The following is a 27200-nucleotide window of genomic DNA, read 5'->3' as shown; positions in this document are numbered from 1 at the left end:
TTGGACGATTGGATGAAGCACCATTGTGCAAAATTAGTCACAAAATAAACTCTTGTTCTACTTGTGTGTTTCCCTCTACTCCTCTTACAGCATGTCAGGATGTCTTTCCAATATATATATATATATATATATATATATATATATATATATATATATATTACATATATATATATATATATAATATATATATATATATATGTATATATATGTACATATATATGTATTATATATATATATATATAATACATATATATTTACATATATGTGTAAATATGTATACATATATATGTATTATATATATATACATATATATCGTGACATAATGACAGGTGTATGAATGGTAAGAATGGAAAGACACGATTGAGAACAAACGATTTTATTCCTGACCTGTTTTGCTTTTTTTTTTTTTTTTTTTTTTTTTTTTATTTTTTTTTCGTCCCAGCGGAGGTATCCGATTTAGGGACTGTCTTTTAGCTTGCGGTGGTGTTGTGAGTTGGAGGGGGGAGGAGTGCTCCTGACAGGAGCATGTGCCAGAGGGAACGGTTTATGTGTAGATGTGATGGAGTGTTTAAGATGACCCTTCTTTTTTAGAGGAGGGCTCCTACTGGGGAGGAGCACGTTGGCTGGGCTGCCAGGACGATATGGGTGTGGCCTGAATCCGTGGTGGTGTTGGCCCGGAGGCGGTCCAGGGCTGTAGAAGGGTCGCCGAGAAGGTCTCGTAGAGGGAGGAAGTGGTCCTTCAGCGTGGGGCAGAAGAAGAGGCAGTGCTGGAAGGACACCGGTTCGGTGCCGCAGATGCAGGTAGGTTGTAGGAATTTGGTCCACCAGTGGTTGACCCGGATCCAGGAAATAGCAGAAGATATGTGAGGAGGTAGTGAGCAAGAGGCCGAGGCCTTGGTCATAGGGCGAGTAGTGGGCCATCCCCGGGAGGCTGCGGTGGCGGCGTAGTCCGACTCCCAGATGTCCCAGGAAGCTTGTTCTGTCCTGCGGAAAGTGTCGCAGGGCGTGAGCTGAAACACGACCCGGTTTTCCTCTGGCAGTAGAGCGTCTCGTTTGGCGGCGCTATCCGCCATTTCATTTCCGTGTAGTCCCACGTGGGATGGGACCCACTGGAAACGGAGGCGGACGCCTAGATTTGTGGCCTCAGTCGAGAGGCGTAGTATGTCGTCGAGGAGTTCGGGCCTCGACTCGTAGTATGCTCCCTGCAGGATAGTCAGGCTTGTTCGGGAGTCAGAGAGGATGGTGACTCGTGGTGGAGGTTGGGGTAGGTTGATGACCTTGACCACTGCTTCTCGGATGGCGACGAGCTCGGCCGTTTGGATGGTGGTGGGGGGAAGCTTCACCGAGAAGGATTCGTTTGTCGGCTGCAGGAAGACTCCCGCTCCAGTGCGGCCGTCCTCACGGACGGAGCCATCTGTGTAGACGAGGAAGTCTTCCGCATATTTTCTCGCCAGTAACTCTCGGGTCCGCATTAACAGCAGGTGGGGGCTGTCGTCGCGGTTTAGTCCGGGGATGCCAGGTGTGACGTCGGGAGGGTCCAGGTCCCAGGGAGGAACAGGGTCGAATTGATGCTGGGATACAAGCCTTCGGTCGTCTGGTCGAAGTCCGGCTGCGAGACAGATGTCCTTTATTGAGCTGGGCAGGCCTTGAATAAGAGCTGTAGTCTGGTTTTCGACCCAGCCTTCTGTCAGTTCCGCATCCGTAGAGTTTGGGACCCTCGCGGAGCCAAAAAGGTATCTGCAGGCGTCCCGCTTGAGACGATGTCGGAGAGGAAGGATCCCAGCTTCGCTGTATACTTGCTCCTGCGGGACTGATGTCGGTAGACCGAGCGCTAGGCGGAGTGCTTGGCACTCGATCCGGGTCATGTTGCGTAGGGTCTCTGGCGGTAGGTCGTGGAGGGCAAGGGCGCCAAAGAGGAGCCGAGAGCGCACAAGACTGGACTATGGGAATAAGGGTGGCACGGTGCTTACTCCAGGACTCGTGTCGGATAGCCCGAACCAGATTGAGTGCTCGTCTAGCGTTTCGGGAGACCTGTTGGATGTGCTTGGTCCACCGTCCGTCTCTCTGGAAAATGACTCCCAGGTATCGAGCTGAGGCCGTGGGCTTCACAGGTGAGCCACAGACTGTGATGTGGTTCCAGTTGGGATACTCTCCCCTATTGTAGCCAACTTGATGTACAGGCATGTACACCGTTTTGGTCGAGGAGAGTGAGAATCCCAGGCTCGTGAGTTGTGCCACCACCAGCTCTATTTGGCTTTGGAATACCCGAAGTTCCGCTTTGTGTTGTGCAGAAGCGGGACGCCTGTGCCTGGACTTGCGCCATAGTGCTACATCGTCGGCATAGGCAGTGACGACCGTGTCGCTGCGCACGCCTTTTCCGACATCCGCCAGCAGTAGTGTGAAGAGTAGGTGGGCCACGACAGAGCCTTGGGGGACTCCCATGTCGACGGGGGCCTGTTGGCTGAGGGTTCCCTTCCATCTCACCGAGATGGAGCGATTGGAGAGGAACGATCGGGTGAAAGCGTAGATAGCTGGGGAGACTCCCAAGGATTTTAGTTTGTGAAGGAGCTTGGCGTGCCAGACCGTGTCGAATGCTTTGGCGATGTCCAGGAAGCAGGTGTGCAAGATCCTCCTCTGTCGCTGGGCCCTTCGGATATGTTCAGACAGCCTCACGATGTGGTCCGTGACGCTTCGTCTCTTCCTAAAGCCTGCCTGGAGTGTTGGAAGGGCTCTTCTTGATTCCGCGAAGTGCGACAGTCGGTTGAGTACCATCCTCTCGTAGATTTTCCCTACGTGGGAGGTGAGCGAAACAGGCCTGTGGTTGGCTATCTTGTTCCGGGGTTTACCACTCTTGGGGATAGGAATCACTATGGCGTGTTTCCATGCCTCCGGTACAGTTCCCTCCTTCCAACACTTGTTGAAGATGGAAAGGAGGGTCTCTTGTAGTAGAGGGGGGAGGTGGCGCAGGAGTGGGTAGGTGATTTTGTCAGCACTAGGAGACTTCTTCGTGGATCGAACTGCTCTTAGTGCCCAGGGGAGTTCACGGAGGGTGAGAGGAGTGTCCTCCCCCGTAGGGGGGGGAGAGGTCCATATTGGTCTCTTGCTCCTGACAGAAGTGACGTTGGGCCTCTGGGAGGTTGGAAGTAGAGCTCGCTTCGGAGAAGTGGCGAAGGAAGCCCTCTGCTTTTTCCACGGGCGTGCGGAGGATAACTCCATCAGGGGTGGTGAGGTCGGAGTCGGGGGGGTTGTACCGGCACTTCAGAATCTTCAGTTTCCTCCAGGCTGCAGAGAGGTCCCGACGACTGGATCGTGGTGGGAGATTTTAATTGCCGCGACGCCCTTTGGGAGGATGACTACGACCACTCCTTCCAGACCATCGCAGCTCAGCTAGATACAGCCGATGTAGTCCTCCTCAACGACGGGGGTCATACCAGGATTCCTGAGATCGAGGGACACATAAAGTCTGCAATCGACTTATCCTTTGTCTCCTCAAACCTTGCAGGCGCTACAGACTGGCTCCCCCTTGATGACCCGATGTCCTCCGATCACCTTCCCATCCGTGTCACCATACACCTTGCTCCCGTACTTCATCTACCACCGAAGAGGGAGCACTTCAACCTTGCAGAGGCGGACGGGACCAAGTTTCAGGCCTACCTGGTCGACAGGCACTGCGGCGCCAACCTCAACTGGACGGTGGAGGACCTCAACGATCAGTTTACCCACACGGTGCTCGCGGCAGCCCGGCATGCCATTCCGCTGAGCAGCACGAGTACAGGTAGACGTGGCCACCCCTGGTGGACGGACAGCTGCAAGGCAGCAGTCCGCAGCAAGCGGCAAGCCTACCACAAGTTCCTGAAGGTGGGCTCCGCAGACACCTTTGCAGACATGAAGTCTACAAAAGCCCAGTGCAAGAAAACCATTGCCCAGGCCAAGCTCACCTACATAAGAACATAAGAACATAAGAAATAAAGGAGACTGCAGAAGACCATAAGGCCTACACTAGGCAGCTCCGTATCCATCACCACCTGTCATCCCCATCCATAAAGTTGTCTAATCGTTTTTTAAAACAACTGATAGTTTCAGCGCTTACTACATGGTTACTAAGTTTATTCCATTCATCGACCACCCTATTAGTAAACCAATTCTTGCCTATTTCCTTCTTAAATCTAAATTTGTCCAGTTTATACCCATTACTGCGAGTCCTGCCCTGTTGTTTTATTATGATGACCTTGCTTGCATCACCCTTGTTATAGCCTTTGATCCACTTGAACACTTCTATTAGATCACCCCGCACTCTGCGTCTTTCCAGAGAGTGTAAGTTTAGGTGCCTAAGCCTCTCTTCGTAAGGCAAATTTCCGAGTCCTTGTATCATTTTGGTCATTCTTCTCTGTACTGATTCTAGTGAATTTACGTCCATTCTGTAGGACGGAGACCAAAACTGTACCGCATAGTCAAGGATGGGTCTAACTATCGCTAGATACAGTTTAATAATTACCTCTGTACTTCTATTCGTTACCGTCCTAGCAATGAAACCTAATGCTCTGTTAGCTTTATTTCTAGCGCTAATACACTGCTTCCTGGTTTTAAGGTCCGGACTCACCAGAACTCCCAAGTCCCTCTCGCACTCAGATTTTTTTTTAAAAACGTGTTATCTAAGTTGTATCTATTTTCGGGGTTGTGTAGCCCTACGTTTAACACGCTACACTTAGAGATATTGAAGTTCATTTGCCATTTCACCGACCATGTTAACAGCTTATGGTCATCCTAAAGAATCTGGGCGTCTTCTCCTGACCTAATTAGGCGTCCTATTTTAGTGTCGTCCGCAAACTTACTAACATCACTATTTAACCCTTCGTCTAAGTCGTTTATATACATAATGAACAACAAGGGACCCAAAACCGAGCCCTGGGGGACCCCGCTAGTAACATTGCCCCACCTAGATTTTATTCCATTTATGGTGACCCGCTGTTTTCTGTTACTAATCCAAGCTCTAATCCATTCTAACACTTTTCCTCCTATGCCATGGGCTTTGATTTTATTTAGTAGTCTCTGGTGTGGCACTTTGTCGAACGCTTTGCTAAAGTCAAGGTAAATAACATCGTAATTTTCATTGTTGTCTGCCGCCTTATATACCTTAGTGTAAAAGGATAGAAGATTAGTCACACACGACTTACCCTTGGAGAAACCATGCTGTGAAACACGAATTAAATTATGCCCTTCAATGTGTTCTCTGAGTCTATTTACTATTATTGATTCAAGCATTTTTCCTATAACCGATGTCAAACTGATTGGCCTGTAGTTGCATATAGACGATCTATCTCCCTTCTTAAAAACAGGAACAACGTTTGCCTGCCTCCAAGCAGTAGGAACAGAACCAGTGTCTACCGATTTATTGAATATTTCAGTTAACTGGTCGCAGATTTCAAATTTACACTCTTTAAGCATTCTTGGAAAAATTTCGTCTGGATCCGGAGATTTTGTCAATCTGCTTGACTACTTCCTCTTTACTAATGCTGATATTAGTTAGACCACTTTCTTCATCCCCTCTGAAAATCGGATCGCAGTCAGGTACTTTATCTAACCTCTCATTAGTAAACACCGATAGAAAATAACTGTTAAATTCCTCACTCATTTTTTCTTCCGATTCAATCATGACATTTTCATCGTTTTTAATTGGTCCTATTCTTTCTTTATTTTTTGTTCTATAGAGGTGAAAGAAACCCTTTGGGTTGGATTTTGCTTGACTGGCAACCTTGATTTCATAATTACGTTTCGCTGAACGTGTATTCCTTTTAACCAGCTTTGCCATTTCGTTATATCTTGATCTAAGGTGTGATTCCCCGTTTTTCATTTTTACGTAAAGTCCTCTTTTCATTCCGATCTCATGTTTCAATCTGTCCGTCATCCATTTGGGAGTATTACTATTTTTCCGTATTGACTTTAGGGGGATAAATGTATTTTTTGCATTAATAATTATAATTAGATCAGTTAGATTGTTAAACATTTCATTTAAATTACTGACCTGACTGCTGAGCCCTCGCCCCCAATTGACCTGACCTAAGGTATGCGTATTACCCTCTTTGACCCAGACCTGACCTAAGGTATGCATATTACCCTCCATGACCCACACCTGACTAGCCCCGCAACGAGAATCAAGAATGTCTGAAACGTCCGCCTGGCTTTTCGTATTCAATTTCAAATAGGTTTTTATATTGTCAAAGTTTGCTTTCCTGAAGTCTGGTACTTGAACGTTATTCGTACTTTTTATTTTTTCCCAAATAACATTAAATCTTATTTCTTGATGATCGCTAAAGCCTAGACTATCTCCCACTATTACGCTGCTAATTTGGTGCTCATTATTTGTTAGAATCAAGTCCAGGGTATTTTGTCCCCTCGTAGGATCGGTAATAATTTGTTTTAGGAAATTATCCTGCACCACATCTAGGAATTTCTTCGCTTCATGATCTCCTATTAAAATTTCCCAGTCAATGTTTCTATAGTTAAAATCTCCCATGATTACAACGTTTTTGTACTGGGACGCTCTGTGAATTTCATGAATCAGGGAATCAGTCTGCTCAATGCTGAGGTTAGGAGGTCTATACAAGACGCTAATAATAACTTTCTTATTCTTGCCTATAATCTCTACCCAAATAGATTCCGTACAGTCCTCTTCCTTAATCCTACTGGAACACCAAAAAGGACGATGACACTGTTTCGCCTTCGAGGCTTCTTCAGAGGTAATTCTGAATTCTGAATTCCTAGGAAAGACCACCCGCTAGTGCGGGATCGGTTTCTGTGGGAGGGGAAGAATGTCTGTAGGAAAATGAGAAGATAGTAGCGTATAAAAGAGGGCTATTGCCACCGGGCGAATTAGCGAGCGATTTGGGGCAGTTGGTGGTCGTGGCTCGGGAGAAATGGACTGGGAGCTTGGAAGGGGGCGCCGACGCCGGGATTAGGATCACCAACAAAAGTTTAGAAAATGGTAGGAGGCGTAGTAGTAGAGAAAGGTGGAAAAACGGAAAAATCTTTAGTGGGAGGTAAACTGAAATGAGAAGATGTAGTAGAAGAGAAAGTTAGAAAGGAAGCGAATTTTAGTCGAATAAAAAGTAAGTGTAGATGTTTGTGCGTGTGTCGTGGCTATGTTCGTGAGAGGTGTGTGTGTGTATCTTACGGGAAGTGAGTAGAGTTCACTTCCCGTGTGTAGAGCGCGTTCCTGATAAGCCACAGGTGGGGCCTGAGTAGCCTGTTTTTCCCCAGGTTGGGTTTGAGATCCTGTAGAGTTGATCCAGTGGCGGTGCGAGGGGGGGGGGCAGGTGGGCGGTGTAAACCCATCTGCCGACGTCAAGGAAGAAGTCGGCCGGCAGCAGCAAAGGAGATATATCTCCTCGCCACCACCGGCGAGCGTGTAGAGCGCGGTCCTGATAAGCCACAGGTGGGGCCTGAGTAGCCTGTTTTTCCCCAGGTTGGGTTTGAGATCCTGTAGAGTTGATTCAGTGGCGGTGCGAGGGGGGGCAGGCGGGCGGGTGTTGTATTATCTCTCTCCTTCCAATCACAACTCTGAAAGCAGAGAATTACGTGATTGAGAATTGTGTGTAAAATGCCAGAATGTAAACTCGCTCGCCAGCGTCAGCGAAGAGGCCAGCGTTAGGTTGCGGGCCGGTAGGACAGAGAGGCGTCCCAATTCCTCTCCGTCGACCAGCCTGCGAGCAGATGAGGGTTCTGTGTGAGAGTTGGGTTGGGCCTCTGCTAAGCCAGCGAGCAAGTGTGCGTGTGCCTCTTTTCTTCCAAGCACTACTCTGAAAACAGAGAATTACGTGACTTGGGAAATGTGTGTATTTGTCTTCGTGTAAACCCGTCTGCCGACGTCAACAAAGAGGTCGGCCTGTGCCAGACCGGCAGCAGCTAAGGAGATATATCTCCTCGCCACCACCGGCAGGCGAAGATTCCTGGGCGTTTGTTGAGAGAGCTGGAGTACAGAGACGTCTGACCTCTAGGAGAGCTGAGAGGTAATTCTGAATTCTGAATTCCTAGGAAAGACCACCCGCTTGCGCGGGATCGGTTTTTGTGGGAGGGGAAGAATGTAAGAAAATGAAAATATAGTAGCGTATAAAAGAGGGCTATTGCCGCCGGGCAAATTAGCGAGCATCAGCAACAGAACAGGAGATATCAAGATTGCAAAACATGCCGCCAAATACGACATGAGACAATTGATCACACAAAACAAACAAATACATCCACCCGCCTCACACATGACCCCGCATGACCACCAGGTCAAGCAGCATACGGAATCCCATCCCGCGTCCCTCGTGAATCACAGCAACTGCCCTTTAAATGCAAACGATTTCATTCTCTTCGAATATTACCTCTGAAGAAGCCTCAAAGGCGAAACCGGTCAGGAATAAAGTCTCTTGTTCCCAATCGTGTATTTCCATTCTTACCATTCTTAGACTGGTACGTTTCATATATATGTATATATACTAAATTAGCTTTGCATGGAATAAGTGGTAGCCTATTAGGTTGGACTAGTAATTGGTTGAATGGTCGAAAACAGAGAGTTGTTTTAAATGGAAAAAATTCTGGATGGAAAAGTGTTGCAAGTGGAGTTCCTCAGGGTTCCGTTCTTGGGCCACTTCTATTCATAGTATATATAAATGATATAGACCATGGACTAAACTCTACTGTTTCCAAATTTGCTGATGATACAAAACTGTGCGGAGTGGCAAATCATCACTCAAACCAATTAGATATTCAAGAAGATTTAGATAAATTACAGCAATGGTCTGAAAAGTGGCTAATGAAATTTAACACAAGTAAATGCAAGGTAATGCACATAGGTAAAAATAACAGTAAGTACGATTACAAGTTATTTGGAAATTCGTTAACAAAAGTGGATAGTGAAAAATATCTCGGCGTAATTATCAGTAACGACCTCAAATCATCCAAGCAGTGTAATTCAGCCTCTGAAAAAGCAAATAAGATTCTGGGACTGATTGCGCGATCTTTTGATTTCAAAAGTCCATCACTCATTAACAAGCTATATAAATCGTTAGTTCGTCCACATTTGGAATATGCTGTTTCCGTATGGTCACCGAATCTCATTAAAGACATTGGCAGACTGGAAAAAGTACAACGGCGAGCCACAACACTGATTCCAAATATAAAAAATAAATCATCCGAAAATCGACTAAAACACATGAATCTGTTTTCCCTAAAAAAGCGTAGACTCAGAGGTAACTTGACACAGGTCTTTAAGATTTTAAAGGGAATTGACAACATCATATGTGACAAAATTTTCACATTGAATGAGAATCAGACAAGAAACAATGGTCTCAAACTGTCCGGAAATAGATTCAATTTGGAAGTAGGTAGAAACAACTTTGCCAATCGTGTAGTGAATGAATGGAATAAATTTCCTGCACAGGTAGTGCAATGTAGTTCAGTTCGAAGCTTTAAGAATCATTTAGATAAATACCTATGTAAGATGCTGTAATGATTATAATTTATTCTATATTATTTGTTTTTGTTTTGTTATCATTTGTCTGTCTGATTTTCATTTATTATTAGTTATATGTCAATTTCTTATTATTTACTATTTACCTGTTTGTTTATTATTTAACTATTCCTATGCATTTATTTATGTATTTTATTTGGGTGGGGGGTGGGGTAGTATGTGTGAGTAAATTTTGACGCAGCCCGAAGGGATTTCTCCCCGTCCTCTCCTTATATGCAAGGGGGGACGGAGAGGGGGGGTCGCCGATTAAATGAAGCGGCCTTGCTGTGGATGTGCTGTGTCTTGCGACACTGCTTCTAACCCAGGGCGGTGGGCAAGGTGCAGGGATGACCCGTCATCCAGGAGGTGCTCAGATGAGAGGGAGGGTGGGAGGGGTGTGGAGTGTATTTAGGGATGAAATGGGTGGGAGTGTTTTTATGCCTTTCCCTTTTTGGCTACCTCCCTTGAAAAGGGGAAAAAGCCTTGGTATATGTATGTATGTATGTATGTATTTGTTATTTACAATATTATAGTTTTTATTTATTGTTTTATTATTAATATGATTTTTTTTTCGCATCCGACCTAGATATGGACCAAAAGGTCTCCTGTCGGCATGCTCCGCCTTTGTAATCCTTTGTAATCCTTTATATATATATATATATATATATATATATATATATATATGTATATATATATACATATGCATATATACATATATAATATATATATATGTATATATACATATGTTTATATACATATATGTTTGTATATGTACATGCAGAAAAAACCACTAGAAAAATAAAAGACCGAGCGCTTTCGTCTATTCAGACATTTTTCTAGTTAAAAATGTCTGGATAGACGAAAGCGCTCGGCCTCCGGTTATTTTCCTTTTTTTCATATTAAAATCACGCGTTCAAGTGATTTATTCTGCATATATTTATATATATATATATGTATATAAATGTGTGTATGTAATATGCATATATATGTGTGTACATTATATATATATATATATATATATGCATATATATATACATATGTACATATATATATATATATATATATATATATATATATATATATATATATATATATGCACAAGTATATATAAGTAAAAGGTGCAGATGGAGAGATGATAATGGAGGAGAAGGCAGTAAGGGGAAGATGGGCAGAATATTTTAGGGAGTTGCTTAATGTGAAGGAGGATAGGGAGGGAAAGATAGCTGCAGTGGGAAATGCTAAGAAAATGAGAGTGATGAGTGAGGAAAATGGAGGAGAAATAAGGAAGGATGAAGTGAAGGCAGCAGTTGAGATGATGAAAGCAGGTAAGGCACCTGGTATGGATGGATGCCATGCAGAATGTCTTAAAAAAGGAGGTATAGTGATGGTGGACTGGTTGGTGAGGTTATTTAATGTTTGCTGGAGAGAAGGTAGAGTGCCAGAGGACTGGAGGAGTGCTTGTATAGTTCCACTTTACAAGGGAAAGGGGGACAAGTGTGAATGTAGTAGTTTCAGAGGGATTAGCTTGTTAAGTGTAGTTGGGAAGGCTTATGGGAGGATCTTGATTGAGAGGATTAGGAGAGGAACAGAGGGAGTAGTTCGTGAGGAACAGTGTGGGTTTAGGACAGGTAGAGGTTGTGTAGATCAGATTTTTGTGGTAAGACAGATATGTGAGAAAGCTATAGGTAAGGGGAAGGATGTTTTCTGGGCCTTTATGGATCTGGAAAAGGCTTACGACAGGGTAGACAGAAGGACACTGTGGGAGGTTATGCGGATATACGGGATAGAAGGAAAGCTTCTGGGAGCTGTCAAGAGTTTTTATGAGAGTAGTAGAGCATGTGTCAGGATTAGAAATGGAGAGAGTGAGTGGTTTGAGGTAAAGGTGGGACTTCGTCAGGGATGCGCTATGTCACCCTGGCTGTTCAACTTATACATGGATGGGGTGGTGCGAGAGGTGAATGCAAGGGTAGTGGGTCAGGGATTGGAGATGGTTAAAGAAAATGGAGAAAAGTGGGAGGTGAGCCAGCTGTTGTTTGCGGACGACACTGCGCTTGTGACAGGATCGGAGGAGGGATTGAGGAAGTTGGTGACAGAGTTTGGGAGAGTGTGTGATAGAAGAAAGCTGAAGATAAATGTGGGTAAAAGTAAGGTGATGAGATGTACAAGGGGTGAAAGTGGCAGCAGACTGAAAGTGAGCATTAAGGGAGAGCAACTGGAGGAAGTGGATAGTTTTAGATATTTGGGTGCAAATGTGGCAGGAAAGGGTGGAGTGAAGGTGGAGGTAGAATGTAGATTGAGAGAAGCGAGTAAATGCCTTGGTGGATTAAAAAGTGTAATGAGGAATAGAAATTTGGGAATGAATGCTAAGAGGAGACTGTATGAAGGAGTGATTGTGCCAACAGCACTGTATGGAGCAGAAACATGGAACATACGAGAGGAAGAGAGATGGAGTTTGAATGTGTTTGATATGAAGTGTCTGAGAAGTATGATGGGGGTTACTAGGCTGGATAGAGTGAGAAATGAGGAGGTGAGGAGGAGAACAGGGGTGGAAAGGGAGTTGGGAGATATGGTTGATGAAAGAGTATTAGGATGGTTTGGACACATGGAAAGAATGAGTGAAGAAAGACTAGTAAAGGAGGTATGGAAGGCAGATGTGGGGGGAGTGAACATGAGGGGACGTCCTAGGATGAGATGGATGGATGGGGTGAAGGGGGCTTTGGGGAAGAGGGGAATGTCGGTTGAGGAAGGAAGGGAGAGGACAGAAGACAGGGGTGAATGGAGAATGGTTGTATATGGAAAATGTTGTGATGCATGAGATGGAATGGACGGGGGAATGGGGGGGGGGGGTGAGGTAATGTGTGTGAGCAAAAATTTTGACGCAGCCCGAAGGGATTTCTCCCCGTCCTCTCCTTTATGTGGGGGGACGGAGAGGGGGGTCGCCGATTTAATGAAGCGGCCTTGCTGTGGATGTGCTGTGTCCTGCGACACTGCTTCTGACCCAGGGCAGTGGACAGGGTGCAGGGATGACCCGTCATCTAGGAGATGCTAAGATGGGAGGGAGGGTGGAGGGGTGTGGAGTGTTTTCGGGGATGGAATGGGTGGGAATGATTTTATGCCTTGTCCTTTTTGGCTACCTCCCTGGTAAGGGGGAAAAAAGCCTTGGTATATGTATGTATGTATATATAGATATATGTAAATATATACATACATATACCAAAGGCTTTTACCCCCTACACGGGGGGTAGCCAAAAAGAAAAAGGCATAGAAACCACTTCCACACATTCCATTTCCTATGTATTCCACTCCCCTCCACCCTCCTCCCTCCCTCCCATCTTGGCGCCTCCTGGATGACGAGTCATCCCTGCATCCTGTCCACTGCCCTGGGTCAGAAGCAGTGTCGCAAGACACAGCACATCCACAGCAAGGCCGCTTCATAAATTCGGCGACCTCCCCTCTCCGTCCCCTCATGCAGAAAAGAAGAAGACGGGGGAGAAATCCCTTCGGGCTGCGTCAATTTTTTTTTCTCGTACATACTTCCTCACCCCCCATCCCCCACCCACTCCCCCTCATGCACCACAGCATCATCTATACACAACCCCTCTCCATTCACCCCTATCATCTGTCCTCTCCTGTCCTTCCTCCACAGACATTCCTCTCTTTTGTAACGCCCCTTTCACCCCATCCATCCACCTCATCCTAGGACGCCCCCTCATATTCACTCCTTCCACATCTGCCTTCCAGACTTCTTTTACTAATCTTTCTTCACTCATTCTTTCCATGTGTCCAAACCATCATAATACTCTTTCATCAACCCTATCTCCCAGCTCCCTTTCCACCCCTGTTCTCCTCATTACCTCCTTATTTCTCATTCTATCTAGCCTAGTAACCCCTATCATACTTCTCAGATATTTCAACTCAAACACATTCAAACTCCTCTCTTCCTCTCTTATGTTCCATGTCTCTGCCCCATACAGTGCTGTTGGAACAATCACTCCTTCATATAACCTCCTCTTAGCATCCATTCCCAGATGTCTATTGCTCATTACATTTTTTAATCCACCAAGGCATTTACTCGCTTCTCTCAATCTACATTCTACCTTCAACCCCACTCCTCCCTTTCCTGTCATATTCGCACCCAAGTATCTAAAACTATCCCCTTCCTCCAGTCTCTCACCCTTAATGCTCACTTCCAGCCTGCTGTCATTCTCTCCCCTTGTACATCTCATCACCTTACTTTTGCCCACATTTATCTTCAGCTTCCTTCTTTCACACACCTTCTCAAATTCTGTCACTAACTTCCTCAATCCCTTCTCTGATCCTGCTACAAGCGCAGTGTCGTCAGCAAACAACAACTGGCTCATCTCCCACTTTTCTCCATTTTCTTTAATCATCTCCAATCCCTGACCCTCTACCCTTGCATTCACCTCTCGCACCACCCCATCCATGTAAAGATTGAGCAGCCAGGGCGACATAACACATCCCTGATGAAGTCCCACCTTTACCTCAAACCATTCACTCTCTCTATTTCTAATCCTGACACAAGCTCTGTTACTCTCGTAAAAACTCTTGACGGCTCTTAACAGTTTTCCTCCTGTCCCATATATTTGCAGTACTTCCCACAGTGCCTTCCTGTCTACCCTGTCGTAAGCCTTTTCCAGATCCATAAAGCCCAAAAAACATCCTTACCTTTTCCTATAGCTTTCTCACATATCTATATTACCACAAAAATCTGATCTACACATCCCCTACCTGTCCTAAAACCACACTGCTCCTCACGAACTACTCCCTCTGTTCCTCTCCTAATCCTCTCAGTCAAGACCATCCCATAAGCCTTCCCAACTACACTCAACAAGCTGATCCCTCTGAAACTACTACACTCACACTTGTTCCCCTTTCCCTTGTAAACTGGAACTATACAGGCACTCCGCCAGTCCTCTGGCACTCTACCCTCTCTTAAACAAACATTAAATAACCTCACCAGCCAGTCCATCATAACTGTACCTCCTTTCTTCAGACATTCTGCATGGCATCCATCCAACCCAGGTGCCTTACTTGCTCTCATCATCTTAACAGCTGCTTTCACTTCATCCTTCCCTATTTCTCCTCCGTTTTCCTAACTAATCACTGTAATTTTCTTAGTGCTTCCCATTGCAACTACCTTTCCCTCCCTATCCTCCTTCACATTTAGCAACTCCCTAAAATACTCTGCCCACCTTCCTCTCACTGCCTTTTCTTCCATTATCATCTCTCCATCTGCACCTTTTACCTTTTCTTCTCTACTTGATTTACCTCCTCTTCCTCTTTTAATTTCCTTCCAAAACATCTTTTTATTACTTTCAAAATTTTCTGTCATACTCTTTCCCCATTTCACATTTGCTCTCCTCTTTGCTTCCTTTATCTTATGCTTAACTTCCCTCCTCTTTACTTTGTACCTCTCATACGATTCCCTCGTCCTAATTTGTAGCCAATCTATGAATGCCTGCTTTTTTCTCTTCTACAACTTTCTTTGCTTCCTCATCCCACCACTCACTACCCTTCCTTCTATTTCCTCCCGCCCTCCTTGTTCCACACACCATCTTTGCACACCTTATGACTCCTTTCTTGAACCATCCCCATTCCTCCTCCACTCCTAGTTCTACTCTATCCTTTACTCCCTCCCACTCCTCTTTCAGCTTCTTCTTATACTCATTCTCCTTTTTTCTCTCATTTAAAGAGTTCACTCTAAGTACCTCCCTACCTTCTGCCCTTTTCCTCTTTCTCCACCTATTCTCCGCTCTCAATTTACCTTCCACCAGATAATCATTTGACATTCCCCACTCTCTCCCCTTAGAACATGTACATCCTTAACTCTTCCTACCATACTCCTGGTCACCACCATATAGTCCATTAACACTCTATCTGCCACCCTTCTACCCACCACCCTTTCCCATGTGTACTTATGCTTGATTTTCTTCCTAAACACTGTATTTGCTATCATCAACTCTCTTTCAAGACACCTCTCCACCATCAATTCTCCACTACCATATTTACCTGGAACTCCATACTTCCCAACCACTCCATTAATTGGTTCATTTCCTACCCTAGCATTAAGGTCTTCCAATACAACTAAATTGACATTTCTCCCTAATCCCTCCATGCACTCATTTATATCTAACAACAACAACAAAAGCCTCCCTTTCCTCTACGCTCTTCTCACTACCAGGCCCATATGCACTTACAAAAATCCACATCTCCCTTCCCAGCTTCGCCTTCATCCACATCAACCTTGATGAAACCTCCTTCCACTCCACTACCCGCTTACTTATCTCTTCACTTACTAGTATAGCCACCCCTTCTCTCCCTCGTCCTCTCTTCACTCCTGAGTACCTCTCAGCTACACTCCCAAATTCACAGTTGCCCTATCCTTTAATTTTAGTTTCACTCAAAGCCAGCACATCCATCTTTCTTCTCACAAACATACTACCTATCTCTTCCCTTTTACTCTCATCTGTACCACATCCACGCACATTAAAAGACCCAAACCTTAGGGTATTGGTTGGAAAACTCCCAGACCCTCTTATGCCTTTATTTTATTTATTTATTTATTTATTTATTTTAAGAATGTCCCCTTTTTGGGGCTACAGGTAGCAAGACTCCTAATCCCATCCCCCGTCCCGATTTTTGTCGCCTTTTATGACTCAAGTGGAAAGACTTGGTGGTAGTATTCTCTTCCCTCACCACAGGTTAGGGAAAAAAAGAAAATGAATATTCAGAGAAATGGTACAGGACAGTAACAAGGGGTTGGGGGACAGCGTAACGGAGGGATAGTCGTAGTATAAAAGTGTCATCATTTCTCTATGAACAGAGTTTTCCTCTATCACAGACAAAATAATGTGTGGCTCTGGTTCGTAGGTGCGCCCCATATAGACCCTAAAGTATCAACTGCATGCTACTTCGCCACAATAATATGCAACCAATACCCCAGACGGGGTATATATACATATATGTATATATACATATATGTATATATACATATATATGTATGCATATATATATATATATATATATATGTTACACACACACACACACACATACACACACACACACACACACACACACACACACACACATACATATATATATATATATATATATATATATATATATATATATATATATACGTGTGTATATAGGGGTATATATAAATGTATATATGTAAAAGGGGAGCAGGTTCTCAGTAATACACGACAGCATTGTTGTAGTTATTCAGTTTTTCCTATAATTCTCGATTTTCCTGATTAGAGATTTGCCACTAACCGGGTGAATTGAAAATAAACTACTGTATTCTTCCATTTCTTTCTACTATTTGAGCTCAACGTTTCGCCTTAATGAAGACATTTCAAGAGTAACCTAAAACAACAAAAATACATAATTACAGTAATGGTGACAAAATTTCAAAAGTTACATTAATACAGTAATGGTGACAATTGTGTGCAAGAACAATACTAGTAAAGTATGAGGGATACAATATAAATGCAAACAAATACTATGACAATGTTACAAGAAGACTTACATTTAAAGGGATGGGTGAGAAAAATGAAATGTATATGTATATATACATATAAATATATGTACATATATCAATGTATATTACATGTAATATATATATATATATATATATATATATATATATATATATATATATATATATATATATATATTATATATACATATACACACACATAAAATAATTCCGACTGTAGTCCCCGGATTTGAACCGGGCTCGCAAAAATCCTCCAACTCTCCCAACAGCCACTGGGGGACATTAAACCAAGTACAGCATACCTCGAGATGATGTCCATCGCCCGCCTCCCAAACACAGCCAACGGAACCAGCAGGGACGTCGATATGCTTCGTCAATTGTGGCTCATGCGCCTCCCAGCGCCCGCCCGATCCGCCCTTGGCAACGCCGAGGAAATGACCACCGACGAAGTTTCACGGAAGGCGGACCATCTCGCCGATGCCCACGCCGCCGCAGCAAGGAGTCAGGATGTCTGTGCTACGGACGAAGCCACGGACGAAATCTTCGCCGCAGCAGCATCGCCAGCCAACAGGCGCCAACAACACCAGCAAAGGCAGCGACGCCGGACCACCCCCGCTCTGCACCTGTGCTACTACCACACAAGGTTTGGCACCTTCGCCAAGAAATGCCAACCAGAATGTACATGGACAAAAAACGCTTGAATGGATCACCGTCCATCACGGTGGCCCCTACAGGCGCAACGGGCCTCTACATCAACGACAAGGCCTCTAAACGTCGCTTTCTTGTCGACTCTGGTGCTTGCAGGTCCATAATTCCTGCATCCGCTGCAGAACGCCGGGTCCCCAAGGACGTTGGCGTTAGGCTAGTCGCAGCTAACGGCACTACCATAGCTACCTACGGATGGAAACGCCTGAACCTCACATTTGGGAGTCGCCACTACTCATGGAACTTCATCCTGGCAAACACCAAGACGCCCCTTCTCGGTGCTGACTTCCTCGCTCATTACAGGTTACTGGTCGACGTCGCCAACAGCCGTCTAGTCTGCGCAACCGCATCCGTCTCGACGCCCCTGCAAATCGCGCCACAGCCAACCACGGTCGCCACCATCGACGCTAGAATGCCCTACGCCCACCTGCTCACGGAATTCCCCGACGTCTTCAAGCCTGAGCTGCGACAGACACCACAGACGCCAGCTAAACATGGCGTGTACCACTACATCAAGACGTCTGGGCCCCCGGTATTTGCCAAATACCGCCGCCTACCGCCCGAGAAACTCGCCGTCGCCAAGAAAACCTTCCAAGAGATGGAGAGACTAGGCCTATGCCAAAAGGCCTCCAGCCCTTGGTCCTCACCTCTCCACCTCGTCAAGAAGAACGATGGTTCCTGGCGCCCCTGTGGAGACTACCGGCGGCTGAACATGATGACGGAACCTGACCACTACCCATTCCCAAACATCGCCGACGTCACCACATACCTCAACGGCGCCAAGATCTTTTCGACACTGGACCTCCTGAAGGGCTACTACCAAGTTCCGGTGCATACAGACGACATCCCGAAGACCGCCATCACCACCCCCTTCGGGACGTACACCTTTAATTACTCCTGCTTCGGCTTGCGCAACTCAGGTGCGACCTTCCAGCGCCTAATGGACGGCATCCTCGGCGACCTCGACTTCTGCGTCTGCTACGTCGACGATATTCTGGTCTTCTCCAACTCTCCTGAACAGCACCTCCGACACCTGCGGACCATCCTCGAGCGTCTCCAGGACAACGGCCTCATTGTCCGCTTTGACAAATGCAGCTTCGGAAAAAAGTCTGTCCCATTTTTGGGACACCTCATCTCTCCTGACGGCGTTCGTCCCCTGCAGGATAAAGTCGCCGCAGTCGACAAATTTCCCAAACCCACTACCATCAAAGCCTTGCAGGAATTTATTGGGATGGTCAACTTCTATCACCGTTTCCTCCCTAACATCGCTCAAACGCTGCACCCACTTTATAACGTCCTTCACGGAAAACCGAAGGACCTCCTGTGGAACCCCGCCATGGAAGCTGCCTTCGTCAACGCCAAGAAAGCCTTTGCCCGTGCCACCACCCTCTCCTTCCCTGCACCAGGTGCCCAGCTACAACTGTCAACGGACGCCAGCAATGTCGCCATAGGGGGTGTGCTCGAACAAACCCTCAGTGGCAGACCTACACCCCTTGGTTTCTTCAGCAGGAAGCTCTCCAAGGCCGAGCTCAACTACAGCACCTTCGACAGAGAGCTCCTCGCCATCCACCACGCCGTCCGCCACTTTCGCCATTTCCTCGAGGGCTCCTCATTTATCATCAACACCGACCATCAACCTCTGGTGCACGCCTTCACAAAACAACAGGACGCTTGGTCTGCCAGACAGCGCCGCCACCTCTCCGCCATCGCCGAGTTCAATTGCACCATCAGGCACGTCCCCGGTACAAATAACCCCGTCGCGGACGCCCTCTCCCGAATAGCCATCGACGCAGTTCAACTCGGCCTTGACTACGCAGCTATTGCCAGAGAGCAACGGGAGGATCCTGAAACACTTGCCTACAAGACATCCATCACATCCCTTAAGTGGCAAGACGTCCCCTTTCACGACAACCACACCATCCTCTGCGACATCAGTACCGGCCGCCCCCGACCCCTCATCCCAGCTGCCTTCCGACGTCAAGTGTTCAATTTAATACACGACCTGTCTCACCCTTCAGGGCATGTCACTGCGAAACTCCTGAAGCAGAAATTCATCTGGCACAGCATCTCCAAGGACGCAAAGGAGTGGGCCAGATCCTGCATTGCCTGCCAGCAAAGCAAAATTCATCGCCACACTGAATCAGGCATCGGATCATTCCATCAGCCCCGACGACGCTTCGCACACATTCATGTCGACGTCGTCGGCCCACTCCCCCTGTCGGAAGGCCATCGTTACCTCTTCACCGCCATCGATAGATCAACCCGCTGGTTGGAGGTCATCCCCATGAAGGATAGTACCGCCTCATCCTGCACTACAGCGCTTCTCAGTGGATGGATAGCCAGATTTGGCCTCCCGGAACACGTCACCTCCGACCGAGGAACTTGCTTCATGTCGCGGCTGTGGCACTCTCTCGCTGAACTCCTGGGTACTACAGTCCACCACACTACCTCCTACAACCCCGCAGCCAACGGCATGGTCGAGCGAACCCACCACTCACTCAAAGCATCTCTTATGGCACGCTGCAACAACGGCTCCTGGCTACCCCAGCTACCATGGATACTCCTTGGCCTTCGGACAGCCATCAAGGACGACCTCAACGTGTCTCCAGCAGAGATGGTCTTCGGCCAAACCCTCGTCGTGCCCGCAGAATTCTTCCCTCCACAGGAGTCTCCCGAGAGCCTGCAACAGCTTCGACGCACTGTCGGCAAATTTGCCCCATGCGTGCCGACACATCACCGGGAGGTGAAAGAATACCTCCCAAAATACCTCCACACCTCAACGCACGACTTCCTGAGGACGGACGCTCATACCCCACCACTCACCCGTCCCTACACTGGCCCTCATCTTGTCCTTGAACGTAAAGACAAGACCTTCCGCATCTCCATCTCCGGCAGGCCAGAATGGGTTTCCATCGACCGCCTAAAACCTGCACACCTCGACACTCCGCCCACCAAATTCTCACGTGCAGGACGCCCCCCTTAAGCCAAGGCAAGTTTAAGAGGGGAGTATTGTACAGCCACGTGGCAGAAAACGTGACTGACGACCTGACGCTCTCTGCCAGCATTGAGCTTGCTTGACCCGACCCAGCGTAATTATCTAATTACGCACCACAGGTAACTGGCCCACGAGTAGTATATATACCGGCTTCCGCCGCATGTAAAATCAGTTCACTCGTACCTTACAATAAAGGAGACGAACTCACCATAACCTCTTTCTCTTCGCCAAAAGTAGCATCGCTACACTATAAATCCACTTCCCACTCACTCAGCATCACAAATGTAATAAAAGTTGCCTAAAACTTCACTATAATAAATCCCTCATTGGTTTCTCCCAAATGTTATCAAAATATAATATAAATATTATTCTCAGTTACCCCAATAATTTATTCAGAAAAGTAGTTAATGTGCATCATAGACCAACAGAAGACATAAACCTTGAATTTTATAAATTACCCTGCTCAGGATGTGAAGAAGTATATTGGGGACAAACGGGTAGAGAATTCTTATTATTAAAATATCTAGAAAAGGTAATTTGTGATCTAATTCCCATTCCACCTTGAATTTAATATTGTTCGTTAGGTGATTGAGTTGGTTGTGAAATTCTTGGAATGATCCCCATTCATCATCCCAAACCGTTTTGGCATAGATATGTAGATGACATCTTTACGGTTTGGGATGATGAATGGGGATCATTCCAAGAATTTCACAACCAACTCAATCACCTAACGAACAATATTAAATTCAAGGTGGAATGGGAATTAGATCACAAATTACCTTTTCTAGATATTTTAATAATAAGAAATGCGGAGTCACTGTCCTTCACAGTTTATAGGAAGCCCACCCACACAGGGAGCTACCTACATTTCTTTAGCCACCATCCTGACAAAATAAAATATAGTGTAGCTTCAGGCCTATTCTTACGGGCTTTGAGAATTTGTAGCTCCCAATACTTAGATTTGGAACTAAATTCAATGAAAAACCAACTAACAAAATTAGGATACCCGCCGTGGTTTTTACAAAAAGCTCTTAGCAAGGCCAAAATTAGTTTTCACAAAACAGATTCCCATTCCGCCATGAATCATAATTGGGATAATAGATGCATAAAATTGCCTTTTAACAAATCAATTCATGAATTGTCTCACATGTTACCAAAGGAAAAGGTAAATTTTATCTTCCATTATCCTAATAATTTGTTCAGTAAAGTTGTCAATATACATCATAGATCCAAGAGTAATACAACTCCTGGAGTTTATAAATTACCTTGTTTAGATTGCAATGATGTATATTGGGGACAGACGGGTCGAGATCTCAATACCAGGGTTAAGGAGCACAAGAACTCTGTTAAATACGGACAGGAAAATTCCGCAGTATTTCAGCACGTCGCCAATAAAAACCACCGAATAAATTGGGACGATGCTGAAATAATTTATAAATCCAAATGTAGTTTCAGAAGAAAAATAGTAGAATCCTCCTTAATAAATAATTTCCCAAATGACAACATTTCCCATGGTCAATGGTCACCAGACTGTATTTCTTCTTTTGCCATAAATAAAATGTTACCATCAACATTAGCGGTGGACAAAAATCACCAATGCCCATGCAACGCCGGTCATGTGACCTGAGCCACCAAGATGCGAGCATGCGTGCCGGGCGTGTTGACCTGAGCCCCCGTCCCCTCTTGCTACCTCACTGCTTTACTATAAATACACATTGTTCTGTACTTTGTAACTCATATCTGCCGAAGAGGATCACAGTAAGTGATCGAAATATACAGATCTCTATATCTTCGCTTATTCTTCTCCGAAAGTGGGTCATCAGTATTATTTTACATATGTGCTACGACATATCTTTGTTGTGATATATATATATAATGTGTGTGTGTGTGTGTGTGTGTGTGTGTGTGTGTGTGTGTGTGTGTGTGTGTGTGTGTGTGTGTGTGTGTAGGTGGATTTTTTCTCATTCTCAGTTCTATGGGCATTTGTCCTATTGTGAATGAGAAAAAATCCAGCTAAATTACTGTTCACAACTCAATTAATAGCGAAGGCATCGGCAGGGTCCTCATAAAGAGTGAAATGAAAACAGCTAAAGTATCATCCAACAAAATAAGGAAAAATTTTAAAAGACAAGAAAAAAGTCCTGATAACGAATTAAGTGTCGTTTATCAAAACCCGTGTAAAGGTTGTTCAGCTTCATATTTCGGTGAGTCAAATCTGGGTGTAAATAAATTCTTATCTGAACACAGAAATGACCTTAGAGCACACAGAACTTCAAACTCTCTAGTCCAGCACTTGGACAAACATGGTCACGTGACCCACTGGAAGGAGGCTAAAATTCTTAAAACGGTTTGGAGAAGAAGGCAAGGGAAACAATCGAAGCTGCATACATAAATACCAATGAAAACACCAACGGAAGAGATGGATTTCTTTGCTTGGCAAAGGTGGCAAGTGTCCTCGTGCTGGGCACGACAAGACGGGTCGAGCACGGGACAGCTGCTCGCCGCCCGGGCGCTGTAACATGACTGAGTACCCTATAGGAGTGATATAAATCATATCCCATGTAAAAAGAAAGAAAGAAAGAAAAAATCTCTGAAGATCAAGTTGGTCTAAACGTTAGAGTAGATAAATTCCTATATCGATTCGTGTTACTCCCATCACCCAATTCTTATATATATATATGTGTATATATATATATATATATATATATATATATATATATATATATTCATACATGTACCATAGGCTTTTCCCCCCTTACACAGGGGGTAGCCAAAAAGAAAAAGGCATAGAAACCACTCCCACCCATTCCATTCCCTACATATTCCATTCCCCTCCCCCTCCTCCCCCCCTCTTATCTTGGCACCTCCTGGATGACGGGTCATGGGTCAGAAGCAAGGCCGCTTCATTAAATCGGCGACCCCCCCCTCTCCGTCCCATCATGCAGAAAAGGAGAAGACGGGGAGAAATCCCTTCGGGCTGCGTCAATTTTTTTCTCATACATACTTCCTTAACCCCCATCCCCCACCCACTCCCCCTCATGCATCTTAGCATCATCCATACACAACCCTTCTCCTTTCACCCCTATCTTTTGTCCTCTCCCGTCCTTCCTCCACAGACATTCCTCTCTTTTGTAATGCCCCTTTTACCCCACCCATCCATCTCATCCTAGGACGCCCCCTCATATTCACTCCTTCCACACAAAAACTAATCTTTCTTCACTCATTCTTTCCATGTGTCCAAACCATCCTAATACTCTTTCATCAACCCTATCTCCCAGCTCCCTTTCCACCCCTGTTCTCCTCCTCACCTCCTCATTTCTCATTCTATCTAGCCTAGTAACCCCTATCATACTTCTCAGACATTTAAACTCAAACACATTCAAACTCCTCTCTTCCTCTCTTATGTTCCATGTTTCTGCACCGTACAGTGCTGTTGGCACAATCACTCCTTCATATAACCTCTTAGCATCCATTCCCAGATGTCTATTTCTCATTACAATTTTTAATCCACTATATATATATGCTGGGACATTGCGACAAGTTGATGAAGGTGGAAAAAGAAGTCACGGGTCTAGTTCCGAGTTTTTTTAGTTAATATCTGACCGGTTTTGCTAAAACTAGTCAGGAATAAACTAAAAAACTCGGAACTAGACCCGTGACTTCTTTTTCCACCTGCATCATATATATATATATATATATATATATATATATATATATATATATATATATAAATATATATATATAATATATATATATATATATATATATATATATATATATATAATACTGATGACCCACTTTCGGAGAAGAATAAGCGAAGATGTAGAGATCTGTATATTTCGATCACTTACTGTGATCCTCTTCTGAAGAGGATCACAGTAAGTGATCGAAATATACAGATCTCTACATCTTCGCTTATTCTTCTCCGAAAGTGGGTCATCAGTATTATTTTACAAATGTGCTACGACATATCTTTGTTGATATATATATATATATATATATATATACATATGTATACATACATAGGTATGTATGTATACATATATATATAAGTATATATACATATATATATATACATATATATATATATAGATCCATTGTTTGCGCAGCAATCAGTAGATAGCGCAACCATCGAGCGATTACGCTGCCCATTCGATAGATGTTCCTATCCCGATCCCTATTCCAGTTCCAAACCAATAAATTCCATGAAGAAGTGGTCATTTTACACATTTATACTATTATCTTATTTTTTATATAATGAGATTAGTTTGTGATTTAGTTAGCATGGGTTCCTCATCCATAATGTATACAAAAAAGTATTCTTTGTACTTGACATTTTTTATCGTACCGCATTCGATGGATGTTCCAGTTCCAAGCCAATAAATACCATGAAGGCGTGGCCATTTTACAGTATTACAAATTTAAAATATTATTGTGATTTAGTTAGCATGAGCTCCTCATCCATAATGTGTACAAAAATTATTCCTTGTACTTGACATGCTTGATCGTAACACATCAGCTTTTATTGCACAACGAAACTGGAAATGAAACACATCTACATTGTCCACACTCTTTTTTTTTCACACTTCTACTGACCGTCATCTGTTTGTCGCCATCTCTCTGGGTTATTTTAAACTAAATGTCCAATGAGCCGTTGTTCTGTTCTCGTTTCCTGTGTCGCTGATGATTTAGTCAGCATGACACGAATTACTAAAGAGGAGCTGGTCAGTTGAAATCCCTGGTGATTTAGTCAGCAGGACAGAGTAGCACTAATTACTGAAGAGGGTGTGATATAGTGAGGAGTTGGTGGGTTCAAATCGCTGATGGTTTAGTCAGCAAGGGAGACTGACACTGATTATTGAAGAGGATGTGATATAGTGAGGAGTTGGTCATTTCAAATCGCTGATGATTTAGTCAGGAGAAGAGGAAAGCTCTGTATTTTTAGAACAAAGATTAAACTTTATAGCGAGTACAAAATAAAGCAGATGATTTTCGAATGCCAAACTTAAAATGCTCTGGCTTGAGCTTTCATTGTTTGTTAGTTTGTTGTAGTTAAATAAACGGCATCCGGCAGTTTAGATATAAAATTGTATATGTGGGGCTGTCATGTCCAACTAGAAACTTTTGTGTGTATTTTAAAAATCCTTGGTTACCACAACAGCTAGTTTAAAGGAAATCAAAAAGAAATAACAAGGAATAATCGCTAAAATCATTATTCTTAAGAATGTTGAATATTCAAAGTAAAATACAGGCAATAAACCAACTAATCGAGAAAACGACAGAATACCTCTGTGTTTAGCTTTTGTAGACTACGAGAAGGCCTTTGACTCGGTAGAACAAATAGCAATACTAAACTCGCTACGCAAGCAGGGTACAAACGAACAGGTTGTAAGAGTTTTAGAAAAGATTTATGCGAAAGGTACCGCTATAATTCGACTACATAAATATACAGAAAAGATCAAGATCAAGAAAGGAGTACGGCAAGGCGATATCATTTCACCCAAATTATTTACAGCTTGTTTGGAAGATATTTTCAGAAGGTTGAGTTAGGAAAAGAAAGGTTTGAAGATTAATGGCGAATATTTGAACCACCTAAAATTTGCGGATGACATTATTCTTATTTTAGGAAGAACAGAATACTTACAAGATATGCTGAGTGATCTAAACAAGGAAAATCTCAAAGTAGGTTTAAAAATGAACAAGAGTAAAACCAAAGTAATGTTCAACACGAAAGTTCAAAGTAAAGATGGTATAATTGATGGTGAGAGTCTTGAGGAAGTTGAAGAGTATAATTATTTAGGCCAGATGGTGAAAGTGACGAAAGATCATGATAATGAAATAAAAAGACGTATTACAATTGGTTGGAAAGTGTTTGGTAAGTTTGAAACGTAAAGTTTACAATCAATGTATTCTACCAACAATAATCTACGGGCGTGGGACTTGGAAACTGACGAAGGCGATGGAAACAAAACTAAAGACTGTACAGAGGTGAATGGAGAGATCAATGATGGGAATAACACTAAGAGACCGAAAGAGAGCAAGTTGGGTGAGAGAGAAGACTAGAATGAAAGATATTGTGGAGGCAGTAAAAGAGAGGAAGTGGAATTGGGCAGGTAAGTTAGTACGAACGACTGATGATCGATGGAGCAAGTGTGTTACTGAGCGGACGCCGCGAGATGGGAAGCGTGGAAGAGGGAGACCAGACAGAAGGTGGAGAGACGAGATCGAGAGGTGTGCAGGAGTGGCGTGGCAAAGGATGGTACGGTCGTGTGATTTGTGGAGTGTTATAAAGGAGGCCTTTGTTCAGCAGTGAACTCAAGATGGCTGATTTGATTGATTGAAAATGCCCTCCGTGCACAAGAGTGTCACTGCGATCGCTGCTGCCTACTGAGATGAATTAACTTGATCAAAAGATGCAGTCAATTACTAAAATATTGAAGGGAAATATTCACTGATTAATTTAATTAACAAATTTCAAAAGTGGACAA

At 44.4% G+C, this 27200-nt stretch overlaps 1 protein-coding gene across 1 annotated transcript; it reads right to left on the bottom strand.

Annotated features, from left to right (window-relative positions):
- Positions 1-587: 587 nt before the first annotated feature.
- Positions 588-3216, bottom strand: LOC143026087 (uncharacterized). The gene is made up of 2 exons (XM_076186082.1): positions 2032-3216; positions 588-1940 (listed from the first exon to the last, which is right to left on the bottom strand). Exons 1-2 carry the CDS (start codon positions 3214-3216, stop codon positions 588-590), a joined length of 2538 nt encoding a protein of 845 aa, XP_076042197.1.
- Between the last annotated feature and the right edge of the window lie 23984 nt (positions 3217-27200).

The sequence above is a fragment of the Oratosquilla oratoria genome, chromosome 6 (genome assembly GCF_046742065.1).
Source record: "Oratosquilla oratoria isolate Oo_2021 chromosome 6, ASM4674206v1, whole genome shotgun sequence".
NCBI classification, from domain to species: domain Eukaryota; kingdom Metazoa; phylum Arthropoda; class Malacostraca; order Stomatopoda; family Squillidae; genus Oratosquilla; species Oratosquilla oratoria.
Note: the sequence above shows the minus strand (reverse complement) of the source record. Positions and strands in the feature narration are given on the sequence as shown.